We start from the raw sequence: 25,911 nt of genomic DNA, 5'->3' as shown, positions 1-25,911 counted from the left end.
GCCACATCCAATTTTCGTGTTTCCAAAACTTAAAGAACACCTTCGAGGATTCGACTTCGATAATGATGATGCAAGCAAAGGCAAGGTTGTGGCTCCGTCAACAAACACTCTACAGTGACGGTATCAACAAACTTGTCTTTCGTTGAGAGAATTGTGTTCCTCGTCAGAGTGATTATGTTGAGAAATAAGTATGTAGGTGTAAGGAATAAACACACAGAATGTTAATTAGGTTTGTTTTATTTTAAATGCTTGAGTTGTTTTCACAAAAAAATTCGAGGCATTACTTTTGTGCACGCCCTTGCATGAGTTCACAATTCCTTAAGAAGCGAAACGTTTTTCTATCTACGAAAATATTTGGAGAAAAACAACATGATTATAAGGTTAGAGTAAAACTTCCCAAATATACACAGGTAGGTATTGCACCATAGTGGAGCTACGTCCGCAAAATCAGAGCCAATGCGTGGCAAGAGCGCAGAAGTTCGTCCGGTAAGAGGACGAGTGTTCAGCAGTGCGCTTTTGTCCAACTAACCTGCTGATATGTCACGCTGTGGTGGTTGTGCTGCATTGCATTTGATGGCGTGTGTTGCACAGCGCTCGTGTTTGCAATATTTGATGTAAAAATTTTTTAAAAAAAACAATGTTTGAAAATTAATGTACGTTTTCTTTTCCAACGTGCTCTCTGCATATAAACGAAATTAAAAAAAAAAAAAAATGTAGCCTTTAGTTTTCATTGAATAACATCTTACAACTTCAGTTTTCTGCAGTAGTATTTCTGCATTATAGCTTATTACTTAACAAAGTAATGGCATTCCAATACGTTTAGCCTAGCTGATTTAATAGTCATGCATTAGTCACTTAACATCACAGCAACTTTGCGTCTTACGTAACCAGTCACGCATAGGAATTTAAAGTTCATATTTCTTTGATTGTTCAGTTGAAGCCATTAACTTCTGTTAATTTAGTCACTGCTTACATTACCATACAGGTATTAGCCGGGCAAGTTGGTTCACATTCCCACACTTCAATGCACTTGTCGCCGATGTGGCTGTATTTTTACGGCCGTAGTTCCTCGACGGTGCATTTCTGACCTGTGATTATCTGGGAAATATTATGTAGGCAGCAGGACACACACACACACACACACACACACACACACACACACACACACAAAGAAAATTATACAGGGCGACTTTTCGATGTGCACAGAAACTGAAACGACGTACAGATAATGGTAAAAGTAAACTATAAAGTTATCTCCCATTTTTCACGCAAACCAATATTTAGGGAGGTATGGCTCCTTCTTCATACTTCAAACGCGACAAGTCATAACAACATAAAACTAATTCATCTGTAAAATGTTAAGCAATATTCAAATAAATGAGTGGGGGAAATTCCCAAGATTACGCTCAAATTGAACTAGAATGGAACCAAGACGGTTCTTGCCACTTCAGTCTGACACACATCCTTACAGCCATTCCAGCTGGTTTGCAGAATTCATAACTGTATGACAGGATACTCCACTGTGTTCCATTCCATAGAATTCGAGAAGATACCTACTTCTCAAGCAGGCTGTTTCTGCGACAGTAAAATTTCTGAATTTTCTTCCTTTTTCTAGAGCAGAAAATATTTTTTTTCTCTTTCTAACTATGAGATTTGAGACCACACAGATGAGCCCAACTACAGTATAAAAAGGTAGTGTTTACAAAAATTTCTCTATCATATAAAACTGGATACAGTGTCATCTAAACATCACAGTTAATTTACCCTTTTTTTCGCAAGGGTGAAACGGGAATTACTAGTTTGGTTACGTTGTGAAGTAATGATAGGACGGGGCCACGGCGAGGTGGGGGTGGTAGAGGGGAAGTTCTTATGGCAACTGGGGACAAATGTTCGACCAGGCACCCAACAGGCACTTTTATATTCGCTTTATTGATTTTAACGTGTTTTCTTGCTGCAATGTAGTTTATTCGTTTTTCCTTTTACATAAAGGCATCTTCAGTAAATTTAATTCGGATATTACCTATAGTTCCAGAAAACTCACCCCTGCTTATCGTATCTCGTCCAGTAACACTGCAGGTGATTTAACGTCACTAATAAACAATACAGCGATTTTGACCGAAATACCATGTAAACGATCCCAGCAGTAGGCAGATAAGGCAACTCTCTTACCATAGTACGACGAGCGTTGAATGAGTAATGCAACACATTTTTTTCTCGGTTAATTTCGGTTGAAAAAGTGCTGAATTTCTTGTGGGACATCGTGGAATGTTCCCTATTCAGCCCTTTAGTTTCATAAAGTTCCTATGTGTGGTGATATACCTAGCCTCCAAAACGGCATCTGTAAAGGAGATGTGTTTCACGCAGAGCGCTGCCATTTTCTTTTGGAGGAAAACCACAGCATCGCAGATATTCATAGGCGCCTGCAGAATGTCTACGGAGGGCTGGCAGTGAACTAAAGCATGGTGAGTCATTGGGCGACGCATCTGCCATCATCGCAGTAATGACGTGCAAACCTGTCCGATTTCCTGCGTGCCAACCGGCCGCACTCAGCTGTGACTCCTGCAAGGCTGGAACGTGCGGACACTCTCATTCGAGGCGACCGGTAGATCACAATCTACCACCCCGTTAAACAACAGGTCGTCTCTATTGGCAGTGCTGACACACTCGTCGAACAGTTGCTGTACTCAAAGGGGCATGCGCGCTGGGTTCCCAGTCCACCTTACAGCCCAGAACCCGCACCTTCCATCTTCCATCTGGTTGGCTCACTGAAGGACGCACTCCGCGGAAACAGTGCGTAGATGATGGGGAGATTATTGATGCAGCAAGACCTTCGCTCCGACGTCAACCAGCGGGCATACAGGCCCTTTCAGTAAGGTGGTGTAAGGCTGTCGCAGTGAAGAGTGATTGTTTTGAAAAATGGGGTTTTGTAGCCAAAAGAGTGTGGAATTATATGGTGTTTTGGAATCCTGAGTAAAACCAACGTACTTTCAGAAAAAAGAATGTGTTGCATCAGTTACTAAGCCCCCTCGTATCGTGGGGTTTTCAAAAGCTACCACTCAGATGATCTCTCATTTTGACGCCATGCCCAAACCAACACTTCTGCTACCAGTACAGTTGCGGTGAATAGCAGCAGCTTCACGTTGATGCTGCACGAAGATAGCGAGTGAATGATCGGTGGAGATCTTCAGACGTTCCGACCATCGAAGATACCTGCTGAGAGGTTCCAAACACGGACGACTCGGGTAGCACGTGCAGAGCCGGTGACGGGAGTTTCCCAGAGCGCTGGCAGGAAGCGGCTTGCCGGCTGCAGGAAGCCGTCGCTGCCCTGCCCGGCCAGTGGTGTCCGGGATGTCGCTGCCGGCGGTCGCCGAGGAGGACTGCGCCGGCCCTGCAGCGGCGGCGGCTGCGGCGCGCTCGCCCTACCGCATGCTCATGCGATCCATCAGGTACTCCGCCACAGCGACCCGCAGCACGCGCTCACACCTGAACTGTCTCAATAGTTTTACATCCAACACGAGCTCACTATGCGGTGTTCCTGGCTAATTGCGAATTTTTCTTTTATATTACCTGAATGAAAGATGTAGAACTCTACTAATTTGGAGCTGTAGAATAAGAATCTTCTACCAGCTTTTTATCAGCTCTCGTTTTGGAGAAACACAATAATAGTGTGTCAGTGAGCCGCAACACTTAACAGTATCATATAAAACTAGTACAAAGTGTCTGAACGTAACTTTTAAATATGAAAATAAGATCGAAACAAACTATACTGGACTACACAAACATAGCGCGTGGTTATAATATGAAGTGCAGCTGCTCACAGTGGGCCAGTGCGGGCTGTAATTATCATACGGCAGCGGAACTTGCTATATATTCTAATGCATTATTGCGGAAACTATTTACGCTGAAAAAAATAGTTCAACTTTTGGCCACCATGTGCAAATCCGGCGCTGCACTCTATATGTATGACGGTATAACACCGACGCTTTCATTTGAGAAGCCGTAACGTGAGTAAACATTATGGTTATCGAGAAGTCAGACCGGGCGCGGTTAGTGAAACTGCTTTATGTGAACGGCAGCAATTACAGTGCTGCACTGAGAGAGTATCGCTGACTAAAAGTTCTGAGAAGACGCCCAGTGTCTTTAAATAGTTTTATGTGGTTTAAATAATGATAATGAAATTAGAAAACAAGGTTGAGCTTGATGTAGTATAACTGACCATGCAGCGCGTGCCCCGAGTAGTGCTAGTGCTCGTACAGTGTCACGAGAATTGTCCACCCCCCGTCTATTTTACACTGGTACCCTTACAAGATCCGCAGCAACGTTCTGGATTTGCTCTTCGATTTCTGACATGGATCGCACTTGATGACATGTGGCCGGGCAATATTCTACGGAGTGATGAGGCATATTTTACTGTACAGGGTGTAGTGAATACATAGAACCACCAAATTTATGGTACTGTTAAAGCGTATACTGTGCACGAAGAGCCATTGCATTCGCCGTATATGACTGAGTCGTGCGATTTCACAAGCATTTGTATTCTAAGTCCGCTCTTCTTTGAAGAGAACACATCCAGAGATCCTGTCATGTTTACTGTGACGTTTTCACGTTATCGAGGCTTCCTCCTACAAGTGTATCATTCCTGCTTTGTAAGAGTGCACATGTGTGAAAGCGACTGTTTTCACGCAAGGTAGGGCAGCACCAGATGTCGCTCGCCCAATTAACGATTTGCTTCCAGGAACGTCTTATCTCCAGAGCTTTTCCAGTTACAGGGCCTGCAAAATGACCTGATCTCAATCCATGTGACTTTTGGCTTTGGGAATACCTACAATAACGCGTTTACTACGGAAAAATTCGGTCTCTATCTGATCTGTTGGGGAGTGTACAGGAACACGTTGCTCAGATTCCACAGGAAGTACTGCAGGAAACAGTTAATCACGTCTCTGATGCTCATATTGAAAAAATTCTGTAAGCCGCAATTACTAATAAAATTAGCAGTATACGTTACTCACTTGTTTGACCTTTCCTGCCGACGTCTCGTTCCTAATCCGTTAGATATCGGAACGTTCCTAATCCGTTAGATATCGGAACATTTCTATACATCGCTCTTGCATTGACAGAGCCAGATTTGCACCTGTTGGACACAATTGAAACTTTTTTTTTCACAGTGTAAATCGGTTCCGCAGTAACGCATTAACACATCTACCAAGTTTCACTGTCATGCGATGATTACAGCCCATGACGGACTTCCGTGAATAGCTGCACTTTAACTATAACGATCTTGTATATGAATACAAAACAATACATCAAACACAGACGTGTACTCCTGTAGGAGAGGACGCTGTGTCTATGCTTGTCTACCGTGATCCTTTTCTTGCGCATCTCCAAACAATATCCAACCGAAATATGTAATCAGAGAACAACTCCACCGACACTGATACACTGGGTGATCAAAAGTATCCGGACACCCCCAAAAATATACGTTTTTCATATTAGGTGCATTGTGCTGCCACCTAATGCCAAGTACTCCATATCAGCTACCTAAGTAGTCCTTAGACATCGTGAGAGAGCAGAACGGGGTGCTCCGCGGAACTCACAGACTTCGAACGTGGTCAGATGATTGGGTGTCACTTGGGTCATACCTCTGTACGTGAGATTTCCACACTCCTAAACATCCCTAGGTCCACTGTTTCCGATGTGATAGTGAAGTGGAAACGTGAAGGGACACGTGCAGTACAAAAGCGTACAGGCCGGCCTCGTCTGTTGACTGACACAGACCGCCGACAGTTGAAGAGGGTCGTAATGTGTAATACGCAGACATCTGTCCAGGCCATCACACAGGACTGCATCAGGATCCACATCAAGTATTATGACAGTCAGGCGGGTGGTGAGACAACTCGGATTTCATGGTCGAGCGGCTGCTCATAAGCCACACATCACGCCCGTAAATGTCAAACGACGCCTCCCTTGGTGTAATGTGCGAAAACATTGGACTATTGAACAGTGGAAAAACGTTGTGTGGAGTGACGAGTCACAGTGCACGATGTGGCGATCCGATGTCAGGGTGTGGGTATGGCGAATGCTCGGTGAATTTCATCTGCCAGCGTGTGTAGTTCCAACAGTAAAATTCGGAGGCGATGGTGTTACGGTGTGGTCGTGTTTTTCGTGAAGGGGGCTTGCAGCCCTAGTCGTTTTGCGTGGCACTATCACAGCACAAGCCTATATTGATGTTTTAAGCATCTTCTTGCTTCCCACTGTTGCAGAGCAATTCGGGGATGGCGATTACATCTTTCAACACGATAGAGCACCTATTCATAATGCACGGCCTGTGTCTGTGTGGTTACACGACAATAACATCCATGTAATGGACTGGCCTGCACAGAGTCCTGATCTGAATCCTATAGAACACCTTTGGGATGTTTTGGAACGCCGACTTTGTGCCAGGCCTCACCGATACCTCTCCTCAGTGCAGCAATCCGCGCCTGACTGAACGTATGCCTGCGAGAGTGGAAACAGTTATCAAGGCTAACACCATATTGAATTCCAGCATAATTTGCAGCCCACATGTTACCCAACACGTCATTTTAAAGGATTCCCAAGCTTGCTTCTCATTGCCCTGGAGGACTAAGGCAATGTTTTGATCCATGACAATTTTACAAATTTCAGGAACAATGTAGAATCCTTCCTTCCATTTCATCTCACTCAGCTGTGGAAATTTGTCTTTCACGCACTTGGAAGCGTCTCCATCATTGTTCACTCCCTTTACAAAGTTCTTCTTGAGGCTGAGTTTGATATATAAGGGCGGCAGAATAATTTTATTTCAATCTACCAGCGGACTGTGCTGAACGTTCTTATATCCGGGACGCAGAGTTTCCCATGAGACCAGTGTCTGCAAATCGATCCCGACTGCCCCTCTCACACAGCAAACAGCAGTATTTTGTGCATCCCACCTGGATGCCCACCAATACTGCAGTCACTCTGACGTCTCCACATATCTGTCAGCTGTGGTTTTTCTACGTAGTTGGCTCCAGAAAAAAGATTCACATTGGCATTTGTCTCCTTTATATGGGTAGCATACCTACAGGAACTAAATGCATCAATTCCTATTATGTAGCAACACAGCTTTCAAAATAAGCTGTGATGCATCTACGAACAGCCTCATCCATCTCGTCCCTGTACTACATTCAAAGCTTCATCAAACCATTCACGTCGAAACATACATTTTAGTTAGTCTCCTTTTAAAAAATTGAAATAAATCTTTCTCCCATGTGTTGTACACTACTGGCCATTAAAATTGCTACACCAAGATGAAATGCAGATGGTAAACGGGTATTCATTGGACAAATATATGATACTAGAACTGACATGTGTATACATTTTCGCGCAGTTTGGGCGCATAGATCCTGAGAAATCAGTACCCAGAACAACCACCTCTGGCCGTAATAACGGCCTTGATACGCCTGGGCATTGAGTCAAACAGAGCTTGGATGGAGTGTACACGTACAGCTGCCCATGCAGCTTCTACACGATGCCACAGTTCATCAAGAGTAGTGACTGGCGTATTGTGACGAGCCAGTTGCTCGGCCACCACTGACCAGACGTTTTCAATTGGTGAGAGATCTGGGCAGGGCAGCAGTCGAACATTTTCTGTATCCAGAAAGGCCCCTTCAGCTCCTGCAACATGCGGCCGTGCATTATCCTGCAGAAATGTAGGGTTTCGCAGGGATCGAATGAAGGGTAGAGCCACGGGTCGTAACACATCTGAAATGTAACGTCCACTGTTCAAAGTGCCGTCAGTGCGAACAAGAGGTGACCGAGATGTGTAACCAATGGCACCCCATACCATCACGCCGGGTGATATGCCAGTATGGTGATGACGAATACACGCTTCCAATGTGCGTTCACCGCGATGTCGCCAAATACGGATGCGACCATCATGATGCTGTAAACAGAACCTGGATTCATCCGAAAAAATGACGTTTTGCCATTCGTGCACCCAGGTTCGTCGTTGAGTACACCATCGCAGGCGCTCCTGTCTGTGATGCAGCGTCAAGGGTAACCTCAGCCATGGTCTCCGAGCTGATAGTCCATGCTGCTGCAAACATCGTCGAACTGTTCGTGGAGATGGTTGTTGTCTTGCAAACGTCCCCATCTGTTGACTCAGGGATCGAGACGTGGCTGCACGATCCGTTACAGCCATGCGGATAAGATGCCTGTCATCTCGACTGCTAGTGATACGAGGCCGTTGGGATCCAGCACGGCGTTCTGTATTACCCCCCTGAACCCACCGATTCCATATTCTGCTAACAGTCATTTGATATCGACCAACGCGAGCAGCAACGTCGCGATACGATAAACCGCAATCAGGATAAGCTACAATCCGACCTTTATCAAAGTCGGAAACGTGATGGTACGCAGTTCTCCTCCTTACACGAGGCATCACAACAACGTTTCACCAGCAACACCGGTCAACTGCTGTTTGTGTATGAGAAATCGGTTGGAAACTTTCCTCATGTCAGCACGTTTATGTGTCGCCACCGGCGCCACCCTTGTGTGAATGCTCTGGAAAGCTAATCATTTGCATATCACAGCATCTTCTTTCTGTCGGTTACATTTCGCGTCTGTAGCACGTCATCTTCGTGGTGTAGCAATTTTAATGGCCAGTAGTGTAGATTGACAGATTAGTAAGCGGTTTCACTCGTAGAAGACTACATTGTTTCCTCATAGAACTTAGAAACTCAGTTTTTATTTTGGAAGACCTAGGTTTCGAATGAAATAAATTAGATCACCTTGAGCTATTTGTTCAGCTGCAAAATCAAGATTCTGTGATGTTGAAGCATAGTGTATTTTATCAGATGTTTTTCCGTTTTGGCTTCATCGACATCTGCCTCCAGTCTGTAATCCCCTGGGGGATTCGGTAAAGGCAGGTAGGTCCATGCGGAACTGCGTGGATACCAGACGTGATGATGGGGTATGTGACTTTCAATCTCTTTTTTCATGACAGAGGTTTGTGAACGGTATGTACTATGCAGAAACCGCAATCATGTACCTGACTAGTCGTCGCCATCGAAATCATATGGATGGAAAACAGGAATTAACGCCCACTTTTATTAGCCGAGGTAGGCAAATTTGAAATACAGAAACTGCAGTAAACATGACGTGCACACGGTTTGTCTTGATCACTTAACTTCACCTCAAAATAATGGTGCTGGGCTGTCTGCATAACTGAAGTAACATGACTTTTCTGGCTCTGACATGTCACGCTCCCACAGATATAGTAGAATTGGTCTGGGTCACTAACGCATTTAAGTGATATTACCGGTCTTTTAGGCGCGATGCTTCCAAACTGAAAGAACAAAAGTAAATTTCAAGTTTCACTAAAAACAATCTCCAAACAAATAATTCAATCAAACACGGAACGATGGGTGTTCGATAAGTAATAAAAAACATTTTTTTTTTTCTGAAAGCATATTGGTTTTATTCAGGATTCCACTACGCCATATTATTCCTCGCTCTTTTAGGTACAAAACCTTATTTTTCAACACAATATCAGTTCAATGCGATGGCCTTACGCCACGTTACTGGAAGGGCCTGTATGCTCGCACGGTACCACTCTACTGGTCGACGACGGAGCCAACGTCTTGTTGCGTCAATAACCTCCCCATCAGCCACGTAACTGCTTCCCGCAGAAAACTCCGAAAGCCTATATCGATGATATTTCGTTGAGTGGTTCACACGCTGACACTTGTTTATGGCCCAGCATTGAAACCTGCAGATATTTGCGGAAGGACTGTACTTCTGTCACGTTGAACGATTCTCTTCAGTCGCTGTCCCGTTCTTGCAGAATCTTTTTCCACCCGCTGCGATGTCGGAGATTTGATTTTTTACTGGATTCCTGATATTCAGGGTACACTCGTGAAATGGTCTGGTCTTACGCGAAAACCCCCACTTCATAGCTGCCTCGGAGATGCTGTGTCCCATCGTTCGTGCGCCGACTATAACACCACGTTCAAACTCACTCACTGATAACCTGCCATTGTAGCAGTAGTAACCGGTGTAACAATTGCGCCAAATACATCTACATAGGCGTTGCCGACCGCAGCGCCGTATTCTGCCTGTTTACATATCTCTGTATTTTAATACGTATGCCTATACCAGTTTCTTTGGCGCTTTAATGTATATGGCAGCTTGCCCGGACTAAACAAAAAAACTTTGTACACCATGTTCCTAGATTAAATAGGAACCGAGCACCAAACCCCTCTCCCCAAAACTGCGATTCCGCGCGCGTGCTTTTCAGACGTTTTTCTTGCAGCGCTTCAGCACTGTAACGATTTACGCACGTTTGATTACTGCCAGCAGAAAGTTATAGGTCATATTAACATAGAAACAGCAATCAGCAAGTGTATACACAGGGGTTGGACAAAAATACGAAAATACACGAGAAATGTATGCCTGAACATAAATGCAGATACTAGCCGAGTTAGTGGGTTGCGCTGTTGTGTTTGACGACGAAGGCACCTGAGCAATTTCCTCAATATGCTGAAACTGTCAGTCGTGGTCAGAACATTGTTCTGCGTGGTTGTGAGTGCACTGTGTCGGAGCTAAGTAATTGCGAACATGGACCAATTGTCGGTGCTCGTATGGTGGGTGATTTCGTAACCAAGGTAACAGAAGTGTTTGGCGTTTCTATGGGAAGCTTATCGAAGATCTGTACCGCGTACAGGGAAAGCGGAGAAACATTATCCGGTAATTCACAACATGGATGGATGTGTGCGCTGAGTGATCGTGACAGACGGTCAATGAAAAGGATTGTGATGAGAAATAACAGGACGACAGCTACAGAACTGAATGTCGTATTCGGGAACCCTGCCGGCTCCTACACAACATGAAGGGAGCTCCGTGATCAGTGAACTGCAGGGCGAGGTGGAATTCCAAATTTACACATCAGTTATGCAAAGACAGGAAAACGTGGTGCCGTATCCGTAACACCTTTATTATGGAGCAATGGAAGAGAGTCATTTGGTCGAATGAGTCTTGTATCACACGGTTTCCAACTTCCATTTAGATTCCGTTTACTGACAGCTCAGGTTGCTCATCGAGTCCATTTTCACAGACGAACTTGGGCAATATCTGTCGTAGCTAAGTTACATATTGGTTGTAGCTTCGTTACATATTACCTGCATATACGTTACACATTTGTTGTAGCTACGTTACACAGTTCACTATGATAAGAGCCTTTAAACAATCAAAAAGTGCGAGACTACTAAAAGAGAAAAGTGCTTATTACAAAGGTAACTTCGCAGTCCAGGAGACAGTTCCGCGCAAGTGAGTCATTAGTACGGTAAATTAGATAATACCTTCATGACAGTTCTTTGTCAGACGTTTTCACTATTACAGTGACTGTCCTGTTCTGTAGGTGCCATCAAGCATTAAAATAGCGTTGTTCGCGGCGTCAACAGATAGTCCTGTAATAGATAAGTGAAGAGGAAATTACCAAACCTGAGACCAGGTATCGTGCTATATGTGAGCATACTATGTACATACTGGGAGCGGGCAAAAATATGGAAACACCACAAATACAACACATTACAAAGCCTAATACGGTGTAGAAAAAAAACTGGCATTCAAAGCAACTTGAAGGCGTCACGGAATGGATAAATACAGATCGTGTATGGTTCGCGAAGGAATCTTATACTATTCTTCGTGCAGAACAGTGGCAAATTCAGATGTCCATGATGGAAGTCGATAGCGATCACACACCTTCCTCTCAAAAGTAGACCACAAAAGCGGAGTAGTATTGAGATGTGGTGCCTGGTGGCTAAGAGAGATGCGACGATTCACCCTCGTGCTCACAAAACCCGTCCTTGACGATGCAAATTGTGTGAGCAGGGGCCGTGTCGTCTTGGAACAAACATTCCACTATGCGGTGGATCTGATCAGCAAAATGGTCAAATAATTCTTGGCAGTAATGTGAACTTGCACAGTAACCGTGAATCCCATGGAACACCACGGTATGGCTGCGCAAATTATCACCGAACGCCTACCGTGTTTCACTCTTGGGACATATACTAATATGTAACGTAGCTACAGCCAATGTTCTTCTGTGAAAATGGACTCGATAAGCAACTTGAGCTATCAGTTAACGGACTCTAAACTGCATAACACTTCGTGCATTTTGTATGAGTGTCAGCTTCACTGTCATTTAAGCTCTCAACAGATCGTTACACGAAGAAGTTAAAACTAACATTTCGATAAGCTATCTGACTGCGTATTTGAATATGAAAAACTACAGGAAAATATGAACCTGTAACATTAAATACCTAAGCTATCTGTCTGCGTTTTTGAATAAGAATTTTCAAGTGATACAGAATCTGGCTTGTGCAACGGAATTTACTGGATTAGGGTACATGACATGTTCTTGTGTCTCATTGTCTCTGTTTTGGCCCTAAGTTTTGCCCTCACCTCTTTAGATGACTGTCTTTTTCCAAGTCGTTTACAGCAATTCGCAGCAGCATGCAGCAGCAGCGGCTGAGGCTTAGTGTTACTAAGAATGAATTTAATAAAAAGGAGTTTACTTGGGTCCTGTTAACTACTAAATAACTTCTGAGAAGGGATTTCATAACTTAAGTCTACTTAATACTTCAGAAATAATAGACAAAAACAATGACATGGGGATCAATCATGGATGAGAGCCACATTAACAAATTATTTCAATTTCAAAGTTACACTAACATTTAATAACCATATTATTTAGATGTGGAAAATGATTACTATCATTATTATTTCTTTCTTTTCTCAGACGTTATGTCTGGTCAAAACTGAAAAGTGACGCGGACCTTGATCAAGCGTGACTTCCTTTTAACTGTACGGTTTATGTTATATTGCATTTAGGAACTTTCGGGTAATTGAACATGTATCAATAATTACGGATTTCTGTAGTTGTATATATATGTTTGGATATAGCTGTATTGTGTTGATGTGCTGGTGGATATTGTGTGGTATGACTCCTGTAGTTGATAGTATAATTGGTATAATGTCAACTTTATCCTGATGCCACATGTCCTTGACTTCCTCAGCCAGTTGGATGTATTTTTCAATTTTTTCTCCTGTTTTCTTTTGTATATTTGTTGTATTGGGTATGGATATTTCGATTAGTTGTGTTAATTTCTTCTTTTTATTGGTGAGTATGATGTCAGGTTTGTTATGTGGCGTTGTTTTATCTGTTATAATGGTTCTGTTCCAGTATAATTTGTATTCATCATTCTCCAGTACATTTTGTGGTGCATACTTGTATGTGGGAACGTGTTGTTTTATAAGTTTATGTTGTAAGGCAAGCTGTTGATGTATTATTTTTGCTACATTGTCATGTCTTCTGGGGTATTCTGTATTTGCTAGTATTCTACATCCGCTTGTGATGTGATCTACTGTTTCTATTTGTTGTTTGCAAATTCTGCATTTATCTGTTGTGGTATTGGGATCTTTAATAATACGCTTGCTGTAGTATCTGGTGTTTATTGTTTGATCCTGTACTACAATCATGAATCCTTCCATCTCACTGTATATATTGCCTTTTCTTAGCCATGTGTTGGATGCGTCTCGATCGTTGTGTGGCTGTGTTAGATGATACGGGTGCTTGCCATGTAGTGTTTTCTTTTTCCAATTTACTTTCTTCGTATCTGTTGATGTTATGTGATCTAAAGGGTTGCAGAAGTGGTTATGAAATTGCAGTGGTGTAGCCAATGTATTTATACGAGTGACTAATTTGTGTATTTTGCTAGTTTCTGCTCGTTCTAGAAAGAATTTTCTTAAATTGTCTACCTGTCCATAATGTAGGTTTTTTATGTCAATAAATCCCCTTCCTCCTTCCTTTCTGCTTAATGTGAATCTTTCTGTTGCTGAATGTGATGTATTCTATATTTGTGGCATTGTGATCGTGTAAGTGTATTGAGTGCTTCTAGGTCTGTGTTACTCCATTTCACTACTCCAAATGAGTAGGTCAATATTGGTATAGCATAAGTATTTATAGCTTTGGTCTTGTTTCTTGCTGTCAATTCTGTTTTCAGTATTTTTGTTAGTCTTTGTCTATATTTTTCTTTTAGTTCTTCTTTAATATTTGTATTATCTATTCCTATTTTTTTGTCTGTATCCTAGATATTTATAGGCATCCGTTTTTTCCATCGCTTCTATGCAGTCGCTGTGGTTATCCAACATGCAATCTTCTTGTTTAGTGTGTTTTCCCTTGACTATGCTATTTTTCTTACATTTGTCTGTTCCAAAAGCCATATTTATATCATTGCTGAATACTTCTGTTATCTTTAGTAATTGGTTGAGTTGTTGATTTGTTGCTGCCATTAGTTTTAGATCATCCATGTACAGCAAATGTGTGATTTTGTGTTGGTATGTTCCAGTAATATTGTATCCATAATTTGTATTATTTAGCATGTTGGATAGTGGGTTCAGAGCAAGGCAGAACCAGAAAGGACTTAATGAGTCTCCTTGGTATATTCCACGCTTAATCTGTATTGGCTGTGATGTGATATTATTTGAATTTGTTTGGATATTAAGTGTGGTTTTCCAATTTTTCATTACTATGTTTAGGAACTGTATCAATTTAGGATCTACTTTGTATATTTCCAATATTTGTAGTAACCATGAGTGGGGTACACTATCAAAAGATTTTTGGTAATCAATGTATGCGTAGTGTAGCGATCTTTGTTTAGTTTTAGCTTGATATGTCACCTCTGCATCTATTATCAGTTGCTCTTTACATCCTCGTGCTCCTTTGCAACAGCCTTTTTGTTCTTCATTTATAATTTTGTTCTGTGTTGTATGTGTCATTAATTTCTGTGTAATGACTGAAGTTAATATTTTGTATATTGTTGGTAGGCATGTTATGGGGCGATATTTAGCTGGGTTTGCTGTGTCTGCTTGATCTTTAGGTCTCAGATAAGTTTTCCTTGTGTAAGTGTATCAGGGAATGTGTATGAGTCTGCAATGTAACTGTTAAATAATTTGGTTAGATGTGAATGTGTTGAGGTGAACTTCTTTAGTCAGAAATTTGCTATTTTATCTTTTCCAGGGGCTTTCCAATTGTGAGTAGAATTAATTGCTCAGGTGACTTCATGTTGCAAAATTATCAGTTCAGGCATTTGTGGTATCATCTTGTATGTGTCTGTTTCTGTTTGTATCCACCATGCATGCCTGTTATGTTGTACCGGGTTTGACCATATGTTGCTCCAGAAGTGTTCTATGTCTGTTATGTTTGGTGGACTGTCTATTTAAATGTGTGTGTTATCTATTGTCTGGTAAAATTTCTTTTGGTTTGTGTTGAATGTTTGGTTTTTGTTTCCTTCTATTTTCATTTTTTTTGTATCTTCTAAGTCGTTTGGCCAATGCTTGTAATTTCTTCTTCTTTTCATCTAATCGCTCTATCGCTTCTTGTTGTGAGATTTTACCCAACCTTTTTCGTTTTTTTTCCGACATTTCATTTCTTATAAATTGTGTTAGCTGTCCGATGTCTCTTCTCAGTTTTTCTATTCTGATCTGTAGCCTGTGTTGCCATGCTGGTTTTGTGGGTTTCTTCTGTGTGTTGGTTGGTTCTGATCTCTGCCTAGTGTGTATATTTAGTGTAGTGAGTGCTCCTATATGAACCAGTAGTTGTAACTCTTCCATAGTTGTGTTTTCATTTATTTTGTTGTGTATGATTGTGTTGATAGTTTTTATTGTTGTTTCGACTTGTGGGTTATTAAGAGGTCTTTGCAAGAATGGTCTAATGTCTGTATTTGTGTCTTTGTATTCTATATATATCAGCTGAAATTCTTTTTCTATATCTAACATGTGTGTCACTTCGTGTTCTATTTGTGCTTGTTCTGGTGGCTGTCCTAAGATTTCGTTTTCCTCTGATTGTTTAATTGATGCGTGTTGTTCTTTGATTGTTTGCTCTGGGATGTTTGAGTCCATTACTGTATTTTCTTCTTCTTCTGATTGCACATTATTTTTTCCAGTATTTGTTGTACTTGTTTGATGTTTTCTAATTCTGACTGGGGTATCCTGTTATTTTTGATTATTACACGGATCTGATCAGCTAGTCGTTGTTCTGTTAAAAATTTTAATTCTGGGTATGTGGTAATAAATGTTGTGTATACTTGTGATCTGTATCCAGCTGTGTTGGTTCCTAGGTTTGTTGCTTGGTAATAACAGAACATGAGGTGTCGATTAACTTCATCTGACCATCTCATCCTCTGTCTTTGTTTTCCTTCTAGGGTGGTTGCAGGAAGCATATCCTGCAAAACACCTCTATTTGGATTTAAATCATTTTCCAGTTGGCTAGCAGTGTCGTTACCATTGTGGGCGGGTATAGGGTTCAAGCGTCGTCCCCGACCATGACGGCTCTTGTCCGAGGCTTCTTTAGTTCTGTCCTGAACCAACTAATCACACTAAAAGGGGGGTTAGCCCTATTAGTGGTTTGTTCTTTTCGTCGCCTTTTACAACTGGCAGAACATACCGGAGGCCTATTCTTTTTCCGGGCCTCCACGGGGTTCATTATTATTATTATTATTATTATTTCGAGGATAAGAAGGCTTCTTTAACTGACAAGCAAAACATGGGATTATTGCAAACTCGGACTAACTATCACGAGCCTAACCCTGCAATTTCGCTTTACGCTATGCTTGCGAATTTTACCTTGAGTTCCATCTTCAAGCGTAGTTAAGCCATTTAAATCTCTCCTGCCCATATAAATGAAATCAGGCCTTGAGTGTGCTAAGATCTGCCATAACCGACGTGGGGGCAGCATGACACGTCTTCTGTCTCCGAGTTCTCGACTGACACTACTGAAATTTCACTCTCGCAGACAGACCTCGTCTCACAACAATGCTTTAGAATCGCGCTCCCATGTTTCGCCCTCAGAATGTTACTATTAATATATGCGTGCTTACATAATGCAAAGAATAGCGTTAAGTTGGCTATATTGTTTTCAATGTAATCGAGATTTCTGACGCACTCCTTACAACTGACATAACAAACACAAATTGGAATCTCGAAGATAGTGAGAGTGATGCATCAGAGAAAAAATAGAAGCGCTGAGGAAAGTACATGTTGCAGAATAAAATATTTCGTCGCTAGTAAGAGACTCACAACAGCAAAATACGAAACATAGAAGTAAGATTACATAATACAACAGAGCACACAAAATGAAATGTACAAGAAATAAATGGTCTACAAATCCATGTGTCTTTGAGGGCAGATAATATATATAAAGCTTGTAAGTTGTATCAGTACTTCAATTTTTATCAATTTACTCGAGTGAAAAGCACTACAAAAGTCTATACATGTCACTGATAAATTACAACAATTACCGAACACGCAGGGGATGAATTAAAATTAATTCTGTAACGAGCACTCTGTGTTACTGCCACGAATGTGGAAATCTGGAGGCTGATTTGTATGGTTAACGTTAAGATTATTTAGCATTGTGGCTAGAAATCAAAGTTTAGTTCTCATATTACAGATTATGTGTTTTCAAATGAGAAATTGATGATTGTGTTTCTTTCAATAAAAGACTTAACTTATGAATGGATGCTAGTTATGGTTTAAAACTCTATGATATCGTACTAGAAACGAGTGGGCAGTGTGATTTGAAGACAGAAAAGCAAATCAGTCGGTGTTCAAACTCAATAATGTCAGTGACAAAAAATAGAACTGGAAAGAAACTCACAGATAAATAAGAGACGAATAACAAGTGAAAGACTTGTGGAAGAGAACTACATGAAATTAGGGATCGACTGGAAGCGTTGAAGATGATGTATGGTTGACTTTTAACAAATTTCCGATAATGGTGAAAGTAATATAGCGCATTTTTAAAAAAAAATGAAAACAGTGTAGTAAGACTTAACGACGAGGTGATCCGATTCAGGCAGAATGGGTAAGCAAAATGGTGGTGTCATTTTAAAAGGAACCATACTGCCAACTATCTTGAGCGTTATAGGGAAGGCACTGAAAAGGGAAACCTGAATGGCAGAGCGGCGAAAAGAGCCAGGGTCCCCCCGAAAGTGGGTCCTATGATTTACCTGTGCGCCACCTCGCACGGTACTACTACTGCAGAAACGAGAAATGGAGAAGAAACTGAAAGGAGAAAAAGTATAACGTATAGAATTGTACTGATAAGAATAACTGAAGAAAGATACTAGAGACGTACGTTGTATTTGTGGAAATAAAACACACAAAGCTTAAGCACACCCTGCACTGATATAAAATGTGTGAAGTAATCTCTTTAACTTTTGTAGTCCTGCCGTCCTAAGTTGTGTGTAATATTATGTTGAGATCCGTCTAATTACAACTGAACGAAACAAATTTTTCGTGCCATATGCATTTCGCAATTATTGTTTGCAAGGCATCTTCAGTGACATGAAATAAAACATATTTGTGTTTGTACCATATTGTTTTACATATTCGACATCATACCCTGAGGTTATAAACCGTTCTGGCACTTTCTGCTTTGCTATGACATAATAATAATTTAAATATCTACTGACAAACTTCGCAGATGCTGTTCAGCTTTTGAACGTGTGTTTGTGATATTAGTGCAATTTCTCTCCCTCTGCCTCCGTCCGTCCGTCCGTGTGTGTGTTTTAGTAATAATATCAAATGATGCGAGTATAAGTTCAAACTGACTTCTGTAAAAATGCAGTGTGATAATGCGATCATTGCAAATAAGTTTTATAAAATGATTTTTCTGTTTAGTATTTATTACCTCATAAATGAAAATAGGAGGGTTGCCTAGAAAGTAATGGACCTCATTTTTTTTCTACGAACGCTAAACGTTACGTATCTATAGTCTGAAGGCTCTTAAGTAAGAGCGCCAAGTTTCCGTCACTTCCGACAGATAGCGTAGCTGCAGGACAGTTTCAAAATGGCGTCTGTAGGTGATATACGTTAACAAGCAACGTGCCGTCATTGAATTGCTCACTGCAGAAAGAGAAACTGAGGGGAATTTTGACATACGTTGTGCAAAGTCAATGGAGCATCTGCTGTCGACGGAAGTCCGAAGTACAGTTAGTCGCTGGGCACGGAGGGCGAGGTCATCTTTTTTTTATTTTTTTTTATTTTTATTCGTTGTTGATCGTTGTGTTTGGTCGTTGCGGACGTCGCAAGACATCCTATGCAAGTTCGGTGGTTGATCCTTCCACTCAGTTTTTTATTACAGAGGCCAATCGGCTCTCTGGCCGAACACGCTGAGCTACCGTGCCGGCGCAGACGGCGGTTCTGCGGAGCTCCGCCATTTGCAGAGATCGGGGAGACCATCCACGGCTGTCACACCTGACAGCCTTGACCTAGCGATTTCGGACCTCCACTCGTTTGGGCCGTTAAAGAATGCCATATGTGGAAGAAATTTTGAGGACGATGGGGAGGCGATTCACACAGTGAAGCACTGGCTTCACCACTGGGACAAGGATTTGTACCGACAGAGCTTACATGCCCATGTTTCCCGTTGGAGAAAGGGCACTGATCGGGATGGAAATTCCGTGGAAAAATAGGGAGTGTAGATAATACATCATTCTTTCGTGTGTGTAATTATCATCATGTTGAATAAAGAATTGTTGAAGAAAAACCTACGGTGCATTACTTTCTGGGCAAGGTTCGTATGTTCATTTTTTTTCACGTGTTCCACATCCATGACGATGATTCCATTTGGGATCTGTTAAAGGTACGTTAGCATATTTGTTTCACAGTAAATACACTGAAGCGCCAAAGAAACTGGTTTAGGCATGCGTATTGAAATGGTTCAAATGGCTCTGAGCACTATGGGACTTAACATCTGAGGTCATCAGTCCCCTAGAACTTAGAACTACTTAAACCTAACTATCGTAAGGACATCACACACATCCATACCCGAGGCAGAATTCGAACCTGCGACAGTAGCAGTCGCGCGGTTCCGGACTGAAGCGCCTAGAACCGCTCGGCCACCGCGGCCGGCGTATTGAAATATACTTAAACAGGCAGATTATGGTGCTGTGGTCGGCAACGCCTATATAGGACGACAAGTGTCTGGCGCAGTTGTCAGATCGGTTACTGCTGCTACAATTTCAGGTTATAAATAATTATCTGAGTTCGAACGTGGTGTCATAGTTGGCGCACGAGCGATGGGACATACGATCTGCGAGGTAGAGATGAAGTGGGGATTTTCCCATAGGACCATTTCACGAGTGTATGTGAATATCAGGAATTCGTTAAAACATCATATCTCCGACATCGCTGCGGCCGGAAAAAGATCCTGCAAGAACGGGACCAGTGACCACTGAAGAGAATCGTTCAACGTGATAAAAGTGCAATCCTTCCGGAAACTGCTATAGATTTCAGTGCTGGATCATAAACAAGTGTCAGCATGCGAACCATTCAACAAAAAGCCAGCGATATGGGCTTTCCGAGACAAAGACCCACTCGTGTACCCTTGATGACTGCACGACACAAAGGTTTATGCTCGCCTGGGCCTGTCAAAACCGACATTGGACTGTTGATAACTGGAAACATGTTGCCTGGTCAGACTAGTCTCGTTTCAGTGTACGGATATGGAGACAAACTCATGAATACATGGCCCCTCTATGTCGGCAGCAGACTGTTCAAGCTGCTGGAAGCTCTGTAATGGTATAGGGCGTGTGCAGTTGGAGTGATATGGGATCCCTGATACGACTAGATATGACTGACGGGTGCCACGTACGTAAGCATCCTGTCTGATCGCCTGCATCCATTCACGTCCATTGTGCATTCTGACGGGCGTGGGCAATTCCAGCAGGACAATGCGACACCCCATACGTCCAGAATTGCTACAGAGTGGCTTCAGGCACACACTTTTGAGTTTAAACGCTTCCGCTGGCCACCAACCCCCCCCCCTTCCCCCCCGAGACATGAACATTATTGAGCATATCTGGGATGCCTTTTAACGTGCTGTTCAGACAGGGTCTCCACCTTCTCGTACTCTAACGGATTTATGGACAGCCCTGAAGGATTCATGGTGTCAGTTCCCTCCAGCACTACTTCAGACATTAGTCGAGTCCAGGCCACGCCGTGCTGCGGCACTTCTGCGTGCTAGCGGGGGCCCTACACGACATTAGGCAAGTGTACCAGTTTCTTTGGCTCTTCAGTCTGTTTATTGTGTATTCTTGTTCTTCTGACGTGTTCTACATCCCGGAATATCTCAACTATGGACCAATTGGAACGAAAAGTACATCTAAGCTAATGTTTATAGGAGAGAACCCACGGGATGGCTCTGAGGTACGGCTGCAGGACTTCAGGACGGCATTTGTCTGCACACTTGAATGTTGCGATGTTACAGCGTTTATCGGTGGCGTGTGTGTTGCAGTGACGAGCCGACCAGCGAGTCGCCGTACGCGACCGGCTACCGCCGCGTCTCCATCTCCGCGGCCCTGCACCGAGCAGACCCGCCGCCCAAGTACGCCACCAGCCTCTGCTCGGCCGCCTTCCTGCTCAAGCTGCTGCAGCTGGTAACCTCCGCTCACAGCTAACGGGCATACGCGTATTCTAAACAAATCTGAATCATCCTGCGGCTTGAAATAAAAAAGTCTCGGTTGCAAGGAATTTTTTATTTACTTTTTTTATCTCCCCGTTTTAATCGACATCTGACTCACTATTGTCATTTTTTTTACCCCTAAGAAGCCAATCTGATGATGTCCCAAAAGGGCGAAACGCAGTATTGCCGGCAAATAAAAAATATCTTGCAGCAGAGACTGTTTCATTTCAAGAAAATCATAACCGGTTGCTGTACCAGGCGGCCAGTATGGAATGGAACCACTCACTGCAACAATGATATCTGTGGGCCTGCTGTTCGACAAATAGTTGCGGTCAGGCGAAACTACTTTCGTCTCGCCCCGACTCTGATTGTTCTGGGAGAACGCTCATCATATTAGAGCACGTGAAATATTAGTTCACTTTATTACATCACTGAATAAAAAATTTACCTCACCTCTGACACACTTGTTTGCCACATGAGTACTGTATAGTTTACAACTGTCACGAAATAGAAAAGTATCACTTCACGCACTAAGTCACAAACTATTTACTTGATGTACAATGTGCAACATTGACAAAAGTATATATCCATCTGTAACTTTAACTATCACTGTCCTACTAAATGATGCTGACTGCTGTAGCTAAGGTCTCAAACTGGGTGAGCCCTAGCATGCTCAGCACTATACTGATCTCAGCATGAGGGTGCTTTAAGATCTTATAGGCGGATTGCTGCGAACCCTCGCTGATGCCGGTGCTTTCGCTTCGCGTTGCCAACTTTGTTCTGCCACTGCGATCTCTGGACGATTTCATAAAAACAGTATCAGGGCTCACCTAATATACTGGTATTCAAAACCAACCTGAATCATCCTGCGGCTCGACGAATATAAAATCTGGCTGGTAGTTAGTGAATTATTTACGTTTCCTTGCACAGCTGAAAATAAATAATAAAAATAGCGGGTGGTTATGCTTAAACTTTCCCTATTCAACACGTTATAACAAGGGAACTAATTACCGTACCAGACCAAACTTCGTAACATTAATGTCATGAGTGGGGGGTGCATAATTTCCACGCGCCACAGCGCCACAGTCCGGCTCCAACTATGGCCGCCACGTGCCGTGATCAATCATCTGGACACCTGACCAGTCGCAGTGCACTTAGTGACGTGCACCGTGGCCTTGGACAAAAGAAGCACGGCATTACTGGTGAAGCTCTATTGCCGGCCGGGGTGGTCGAGCGGTTCTAGGCACTACAGTCTGGAACCGCGCGACCACTACGGTCGCAGGTCCGAATCCTGCCTCGGGCATGGATGTGTGTGACGTCCTTAGGTTAGTTAGGTTTAAGTAGTTCTAAGTTCTAGGGGACTGATGACCTCAGAAGTTAAGTCCCATAGTGCTCCGAGCCATTTGGACCAAGCTCTATTATCAAAACACATTACTGCTGCAGCTGCACTTCAAGAATATCGCCGGCTGAAAGGATCACGGATGGGTTTTCTTTCTCCACCTGCTGTGCGGAGCATGATGAAGTTCGAATCAACTGGAGAATTGGGCGTCGCTCCGGGAAGAGGCCATCGACCGGTTGCACCACAAGTGGTTGATGAAATCTCTGTTACTATGGCAGACAACGCTGCGCGCAATTTCCGATCCTCAATCCTCAGGCAGCGCGTGCTGTGTCACGACAGTTGAACATCCCGTGGTCCACAGTACGGAAGTTGTTTCGATCCATTCTCAAATGGTATCCGTTCAAAATCCATATCGTACAGCAGCCTGCACCATAGGACACACAAACGTGTTGACTTCGCTCTCCACTTTCTCGCAAGGATTGATGTTGACGAGGGCTGACTCTGGACCATTCTATGGACAGACGACGCTCATGTTTCTCTGACGGGTGAGGTGAACACACAGAAATGCCGAATTTAGGGATCTTCACCCCCAGTTACCGTTCCTGCGTATGGTGAACGTGTCACCATATGGTGTGGCTTCACGGCTACGTTCATCCTTGACCCACTCTTTTTTGGCGCTCAAGGACAAAAGACACGCACTGTGACTGGCAGGCGTTACTGCGATATGCTTCGCCAACATGTCATACCCGCCCTACAGCAGAGAGACGCATTGAAATCAACACTTTTCATGTAAAGTAGGGCCGCACCGCACATCGCTCGTGAAGTTCACTTGCTTCTCCGAAACACATTTGGAAACGATCGAATAATCAGCCGATCGTTTTCCAAATGCTTGGCCGGCACGATCACCTGATATCACTCCCTGTGTTTTCTGGTTGTGGAGCTACCTGAAGGACAGGGTTTACTAGGAGAACATTCACACATGTGCTGGTCTGAAGCGCAGCATATTAAGAGAGGTACACAGCATACCAACGGATATGCATCGTTGCGCTGTTCAGAACGCAATCCTGCGCTTTCAGACTCTTATGGACACTGATAGGCGCCATATTGAGCCCCTTTTGTAGCAGTAATGGTACCTGTCTGTAATGGTATGATGTACCGTAGCAAAAAGTGTTTCAATTGAACTGATTCTGTATCATTTCTCTTCCCCATATCCTTGACCTTAATGCTACCAAGTTTGGTACTCGTACAGTAATTAGTTTCCGTGTTATAGCGTGTTAGATAGGGAAAATTTAACTATAATCACCAGTATTGTCAAATTCCTTGAGAGGCACTGGATACCGGAAATGGACATTTAATTATTTGTCAGCAATTGACAACAATGGTTCCACAATATTCATATGTAGTGTTCGCGAAGGCCAAGAGACTCGTGTAATTTCATCTCAGTGCACGACCCCTCCCCAACCACTAAATAAATCTTTGGCACTTCAAGCCGAGAGAGTGGGCCTATTATCTATATTAATATATAAATGGGAAACGTTATTAGCAAAAACTTCGACAAGTTCCTGACCGACTTACTTCAAATTTTTACGCCATATTCTGCTAAACAGTCGAACGGACATAGGTTATATATTTTTTAAACAACAACTTCATTCTCCTTCGGAGTTTCGTAGAATGTGACAGTAAAAAGAAAAATAAAGACTTCCTTGATATTCTGCAAGTATTATTTATTTACTCACAATCCGCCTTTAAGCTTCTTGGGGTATCATGATGGGTCAACTGCATCCAAGATAAAATGTGCGACTTACAGAGATATTAGCGAAATGCAGGAAAATGTCTTGCAAAGAAACGCAGAACATTAAAAAGCACAAAGAATACCGTTACATTTCTTAAATGAATAATAAAACTGATTGCACTATTGTAACCTGGTTCAATCACATACACATAACTGTAATTTTTTGAAGAATAACAGCTTTCGGCCGTCGACTGTAAAGTTTTATTTTTCATTGGAGTATTGCAATTTAGGCACTGTTCCCGCCGAATTGTGTATTTTCTTTTCTGATACTGTGCTGATGACACAGAGAGAAACCTGTTTGATAGCATTTTCATTTAAGGCCAAATTATGTTGTCATTTAGGCTATCGTGGCAAAGGCCTCACATATTTCGATGTTTGCATAATGCTCAGATATTTTTTAATTCTGTTTTAAGCACTTTAAAATGGCCTAAGTGACGAAATTGTATATTAAAAAAAAAATTATAATCAACGGCGAAAAGGTTATGTCCTTCAAAAAAGTCATTTTGACTGTGGTCTCAAAGCCCCAGCACATTGTGTGTCATAAGGGTTACTGTTTTCAAGTGTTTCTAGTGGTGTCATCTTACTGTTTTTCTTAATAGTATGTAGAACATCGCACTGTACAAAATACGGACGCTTCACTCTTAAACTATCTTCCCCAAAGTAAAATCTGCCTTTTATACGCACGGCTTTGCATATGTTCCGAGAACCCAATTGTCAAATCTCTGCCTAACAGACCAAACATACTTTTCAAAGTGCTTGCAAGGGGTTGTATTACACACCACTTTGCACCCAAGGTTTGATAGTACTTTTACTATTGAATAATAATATCTTAGTTACGTTACTGTTATTGTAAAACGAAGTTGTGTAGGTTTGAGATGAATTCAGAGAGTTTGAAAGCTCAGTCGCGTTTACGGTAGGATTTAAAAAAAATGGCTCTGAGCACTATGGGACTCAACTGCTGAGGTCATTAGTCCTCTAGAACTTAGAACTAGTTAAACCTAACTAACCTAAGGACATCACAAACATCCATGCCCGAGGCAGGATTCGAACCTGCGACCGTAGCGGTCTTGCGGTTCCAGCCTGCAGCGCCTTTAACCGCACGGCCACTTCGGCCCGCACGGTAGGATTTAAAGCAGTGATTTGTCCTAAGAGGGGGAATAGTGACCTTGAAACAGCTTTACCAACGTTGCGGTACCGATCACAATGTGTATTCCACGACTCTCGACTGAACGGAGGCCAGGTATAGCAGATCTCAAA

General features: G+C 42.6%; 1 protein-coding gene across 1 annotated transcript in view; it reads left to right on the top strand.

Annotated features, from left to right (window-relative positions):
• Positions 1-3,348: 3,348 nt before the first annotated feature.
• The window catches only part of LOC126457461 (uncharacterized), a 35,975-nt gene continuing 13,412 nt past the window's right edge, over positions 3,349-25,911 (top strand). Inside the window, exons 1-2 of the mRNA XM_050093750.1 lie at positions 3,349-3,446; positions 21,356-21,497. Of these exons, the coding sequence (XP_049949707.1) occupies positions 3,349-3,446; positions 21,356-21,497 (240 nt within the window). The remainder of the gene's footprint in view (positions 3,447-21,355; positions 21,498-25,911) is intronic.

Source organism: Schistocerca serialis, chromosome 2 (assembly GCF_023864345.2).
Source record: "Schistocerca serialis cubense isolate TAMUIC-IGC-003099 chromosome 2, iqSchSeri2.2, whole genome shotgun sequence".
In the NCBI taxonomy this organism is placed as follows: Eukaryota; Metazoa; Arthropoda; class Insecta; order Orthoptera; family Acrididae; genus Schistocerca; species Schistocerca serialis.
Note: the sequence above shows the minus strand (reverse complement) of the source record. Positions and strands in the feature narration are given on the sequence as shown.